This window comes from Scardinius erythrophthalmus, assembly GCF_964197995.2.
Source record: "Scardinius erythrophthalmus genome assembly, chromosome: 25".
In the NCBI taxonomy this organism is placed as follows: Eukaryota; Metazoa; Chordata; class Actinopteri; order Cypriniformes; family Leuciscidae; genus Scardinius; species Scardinius erythrophthalmus.
Window position 1 is genome coordinate 17,524,253 of NC_138245.1, and position 6,000 is coordinate 17,530,252.

Here is a 6,000-nt window from a genome sequence, read left to right on the forward strand (position 1 = left end):
TCAAGCACATCTGAGAATTGCAGAAAAAGCAGTGCTTTTGACATTAATATAACTCCAGAACTGAACATCCAAAACAGTAGAAAAAGTGTCTTTTTTGTTGTTGTTGTAAAATCGAACATATATTTTAGATTCGAAATAAACCATAATTGAAACTTGAAATCCTATATTTACACAAGGACTGATATTTACTTGATGATTTAATTATTTTACCCTTCCGGCAGATTAACTGTAATGAATGATGTTACTTGATGAAACCTCATAACATCTGGATGTGTCTTTGCTGCAGTTTTTGAACCAGAGCAGGCAGGGCATGGTGATGAGGCCAGATAACAACCCGCCCGGAAACCCTGGCATGAGACCCAGCATGCAGCCAGGCATGGGTGGACAGGTACTTTTTTTCTTCCTCCGATAAAATCTGAAACCTCACATATGTTAATTTTCTCTCTCTAATATCACCTCTTCCTCATCTTTCAGCCTGGTTTTCTGAATGCTCAGATGATGGCCCAGCGCAGCAGAGAAATGATGAATCTTCAAACAGAGGTATAAGCAGACCGTTTTCAAAATATGCGCTTGTGTTTGTCACATGGAGTTGCTTGTGTCATACTTTACCGAAGTAACTGAAGTTTATGATTTGATGTAAGATTGTTTTCTTCGTTTCTGCAGATGAGAAGACAAAGGATGATGATGATGATGCAGCAACAACAGCAGCATCAACAGCAACAGGTTGCTGCCGGAGGCTTCAGTCCCCCTCCTAATGTCACAGCTCCCACAGGAATGGACAGTCCAATGGGAGGACCCCCAATGAACCAGCCCGGCCAGCAGGCCTTTAACTATGGAGGCAACTATGGTAGGATAGTTATCATATTGGGATCTCATTGCTTAAAGTCATCATGAAATATTGTCACCCGTGTCCGAGTGAAACGGCTTCTCAAACAAGAGAAAAAGTAGGGCGGGGCTTTATTTTGTCCATTGGGATTTGATTGGATGGTTGTGGTTTGCTATTGCTGCGATCTCATGTGAGTGACAGGTTACCCCCGCTCTCATGAGCAGATTTCGTGCACATTGTGAACGACTCTCTACTACAGGGAAAGACAATTTATGTCCATATATTTACAATTTTATGAAAATATGCAGACTATACATTTTTGTTTATGTGGGGTCTGTGCCTGAGTACTAATAAAAAAGCTAGAAACACTCCTGAAATGCGCTATAAAATAACATGGTGGTTTACAGCATTGGAATAGAATATCGATTACCTTGGGTATATCAATTGCAAATTATGCGCAATGCACTTTATTCTTGCTTTCCTGTAAATATGTGTGTTGTGATTGCAGGTATGGGCCAGCAGGGGGACCCTTCATTTGTGGCAACAGGCAGCAGCCCCCCTAACAATATGATGTCTGGTCGTATGGGTGGCCCTCAGAATCCCATGATGCAACAGCACCCACAGAGCAATCCCATGTACCAGTCAGCAGAGATGAAAGGCTGGGGACAGGGGCCCATGCCCATGAATAAGTAAGTTCTAAACCCTTATGCAGCATGGAAGCGGGTGGAAATGTCAGATCATTTTTTCCTTCAGTCCTTGAAAAATGCACTTAACTATGGAAGCTTGTTTCCGCCACTGAATAAAACATTTTAAAAGATAATTGCGACTTTTTATCTCACAATTGCGAGTTTACATCTCACAATTCTGACTTTATTTCTCAGAATTGCGAGATATAAAGTCAGAATTGCGTGAAATAAAGTCAGAATTTCGAGATATAAAGTCGCAATTGCGTCTTATAAAGTCAGAATTCTGACTTTTTTTCTCGCAATTGCGACTTTATATCACGCAATTCTGACTTTATATCTCAGAATTCTGACTTTATATCACGCAATTCTGACTTTATAACACATAATTGCGAGTTTATATGTCGCAATTCTGACATCTTTTCTCGGAATTGTGAGATATAAAGTCCAATTCTAAGGGGGAATAGTTTATATCTCACAATTCTGACTTTATATCTCCCAATTGCGTGATATAAAGTCAGAATTGTGAGAAAAAAAGTCAGAATTCTTACTTTATAACACGCAATTGCGACTTTATATCTCGCAATTCTGACTTTATATCTCGCAATTCTGAGAAATAAAGTCAGAATTGCGAGATGTAAACTCGCAATTGTGAGATAAAAAGTCGCAATTATCTTTTTTTTTTTTTTTTTTTGTGGTGGAAACAAGCTTCCATACTTAACGGCCCGTTCACACCAAGTACGACAAAGATATACATAAAAGAATAGCAGAAACAATATTGTAATCACTTTCATATTATTATTTTTTTCAGCTGATGAACAATAAAAATAGCCAGCCAATCAGAATCCTTCCTGCTTTAAAGAGCTTGAGCATTTAAAGCAGCAGATGACATAATTGTGTTTAGAATAAACAGAACAATATAATATGGATGCTAATATAGTTATTATTATAGTTATTGTTCTGGTTGTGAACGGCCCTTAAGTCTTGAAAATGTTATGGAAATTACTATAGTTATAAAAGTAAAAATATATACAAATAAAGTATATGTAATTTTAATATTAAATTTTTTAGATATTATATTATTGTTTTATATAATATTTATTACTATATATTATTGTTATTACATATAAATCAGCTTTTCTAGTTATGCTCAGTTCTAAGATGAAATTTATTGGCAAAAAGCAGGGTTGTTATTAACTAAAACAGAAATGGGAAAAAAAAACTCATGAAAATGGCGAAAGCACATAACAAAATTATTAATAAATATTATAATAGTAAAAATAATATAAATAGTATAAATAGCACTAAAACAATGCCGATGTGGCACATTGTGCTAAATAAATGAAAAACTGGTCATACTTTACAATAAGGTTCGTTAGTTAACATTAGTTAACTACATGAGTTAACATGAACTAATAATGAGCTTCACATATACAGCATTTAAAGTGTTAAGTGAATTGAACCTGTCAGTCACATGAATGCATGGTCTTTAGTAGAGTTAAGTGGTCGCACTTTATTTGACAGTATGTGTACTTACAGTGTGCTTACATACTGGATAATATAAGGTAACTACATGGGTTAGGTTTAGGAGTGGGGTCAGAGTTATTACCCAGTTAATTGCTGTAATAAGTTCATGGTATGTACATGGGGACTGTAAAACAAAGTGCTACCAGTTAAGCCTTAAGGGCGTATTTAAATCTTTCTCCTGTTTTATCCGTTTCCTAGTTCATACTCCCAGCAGCAGCAATATCCCCAGCAGGGGGCGCCGGGACAGTACGGGGGAATGATGATGAACGGTTCCATGCAGGGGGGTGTAAATGGCAACGGTGCTGGGCAGATGCCCCCAATGCAGGGCCAGATGGGCATGAGTGCCATGGGCATGGGACGCATGCCGATGGGACCCGATCAGGTACGGATTCAGTTACTTACGCATAACTGCATTAAAGGAGAACTCTGGTCAATTTTAACATTGAGCTCATTTTTTTGTACATTTGGAGTGCTGTCAATACAGAGAACAACGACAAAAATCGGTGTTGCCTACACCGTGTTATCCTCTTTTTAAAATTTGCACCCTGTAGACTTCAATGGGGCAAGTTTTAAACCTGCTTTTAGCCTCTTAACATCCTTGATGTGTCATTACAAGTGCACAGAAAATGTGAGTGATTCCTTCTAAGTGAACACGAGTGAATCTGACTGCAGTAGATGTGAAAGATATGTATAAAAATTATGTTATTTAAGCCAGCGCACATACCTGTGTTTACACCCTGTTTTCCATTGAAGTCCAAAGTAGTCGATTGCCGAGTTCACGCGCGTGATCATAGGTAACTAAACCTATGCGCATGAACTCGGCATTCGACTACTTTGGACTTCAACCGAAAACAGGATGTAAACACAGGTATTTGCGCTGGCTTAAATAACATCATTTTTATACATATCTTTCACATTTTTGTCATTGTTCTCTGTATTGACAGCACTCCAAATTTACAAAAAAATTAGCTCAATGTTAAAATTGACCGGAGTTCTCCTTTATAACGCGTCACATGTTACCTTTACTTATCTGTGCATGTATAATGTGTTTCACAGAAGTACTGCTGAGGCGACGAGCCATCTCTTGTCAAAGCTGGAGTCTAACTCGGACTCGCACATCAGTCCACTGAGGAAACGTCAACACGAAGCTATAACATCCGCCTCGCAGAGGAGAAATCGCTGGAACTCTTCAGTGAAAACTTGACTGAGGGAGAGAGAAAGACATGGAAAGGGGATAGATAGAGAGAGAGAAAGAGAGAGACTCAAGCCTTCTCTTTTTGGGGAATGTGCCCAGTAGCGAGCGCAGCAGGCTCTCTCTCTCCTGTCCCACGTGGCTGTACTGCAGTACACAACATAACCACCAGGGGGAACAGAGTAGGAACGGTTGTGGTACAACTTGACAGTGTGGGGAGCACTTTATTTTAAGGCTAGTACGGAAAAGGATAGTTGCAATATATTTCTTGCTTTTCTAGCCTTATAGAACGATTATGTGCATATTGTCTATTTTGAATTTGTTTCGGACAAGCCTCTTTTTGAATGAAAACCGTGGGAATTGTAAGCACCAGGACTTCATCACTTACGCATATCAAAGCAATAATCCTCCTCTCAATCCACCGAAGTGGTGTGTCAACAAAAAGCAAAAGGTACTGCAGTATTAGACAGGATTATTATTTTTTTTTTTTTTGTGTGTGTGTGTGAATAAGATTGGAATTGTAAATACTGTATGCTACATATGTACCATACATGCTTTTACTACATACCTTTTTTTTGCACAGAGTTTGGACTTGGTTAGGTCCATCTTATCTATATTTTAGGTCAATACTGCTCTGGGTTTTACATCTATTCTAACTTTTATCAAAGGGAGAAAATATTTTATTTTTATCTTTTCCAGCACAGCCTATTTTTCTTTTCTTTTTCAACAATGACCGCCATTATGTTTGGATGGCACTTTATTGGTTTCATGTGATGGTTTCATCGTTTTATTTTCATTTCCATTTGTTCTTCTGACCGAAAAAAACAACAAAAAAAAAACAATGGTGCAAATTTTCAGATGATACGCAAAGATTATGCTTGATGTTGCTTTTTAAGCTAGCTCTTACTAATGAAAATAACTCACTTTCTCTCTGCGTCGTACTGTCGGTTCTTCAGAATCTACCTTTAAGAAACATGCACAATCCAAAGATATTTTTTTCAGTCTTTTCTTTTTCTGTTTCCTCAAGTTTGATTACAGAAGTGTATCCATTTATATGTGTTTGCGCTAATGCGCAGAGTAAAAGGTACATATCATATGAACATATTACTACATATTATGATTTTGTACTATATACTGTATACATACAAAACCAAGTATACCTGTTTATTTTTGAGGCCAGTTAATATTTTAGCAGTATTGTCTGTGCTTTTTGAGGGTTTCTCTATCATGCGGTTTATTCGCTCTTCAGTTTTGTAAGATTTGAATGGTTTTGAATTATCTACAGAACTGCCAAGACTCACACACCTCGTTTTAAAACGTTTCTTAAACCACTTTTAAGAGCCTCTCGTGTGCTTTTTGAAAGTACGAGTAATAAGGAATCCATTCTGTCAATCCATTCTGTCTGCAGTGATCCTCGGCCGCTTCATTAGTCAAGTCTTTACCTTCAGTGACTTCAAATAATGCTGATTCCCAGATGCGGGAATGAAATTCAATGGGGAAACTAATAATAAGTCAGTCTCTTCAGTCTTTTCAGGAAAGCAACGCTATCATTTGTGTTCATTTCGCTAGATTACTGTTGATTGCGACAAAGTATATTTTGAAATGATAATTCCGGGAAATTGAGGTTATTCTGGTGTGTTTTCCGAACTGGTTGACGGAGGGGTGTGAACATGGAAGATAAGCTCACGTTTTACAGGATGTAAATTACATTACACTTAATTATTTTGCTTGATGTTGATATTGTTGTAAATAAAAGTTCTATTTAAACGTGA

The 6,000-nt window shown here is 37.5% G+C and overlaps 1 protein-coding gene across 1 annotated transcript in view; it reads left to right on the plus strand.

The window, feature by feature from the left end:
• The window catches only part of ncoa3 (nuclear receptor coactivator 3), a 46,733-nt gene extending 40,733 nt beyond the window's left edge, over positions 1 to 6,000 (plus strand). The window contains exons 18-23 of the mRNA XM_081358320.1: positions 287 to 388; positions 475 to 540; positions 664 to 847; positions 1,335 to 1,515; positions 3,235 to 3,418; positions 4,093 to 6,000. Of these exons, the coding sequence (XP_081214446.1) occupies positions 287 to 388; positions 475 to 540; positions 664 to 847; positions 1,335 to 1,515; positions 3,235 to 3,418; positions 4,093 to 4,104 (729 nt within the window). The 3' untranslated portion in view covers positions 4,105 to 6,000. The remainder of the gene's footprint in view (positions 1 to 286; positions 389 to 474; positions 541 to 663; positions 848 to 1,334; positions 1,516 to 3,234; positions 3,419 to 4,092) is intronic.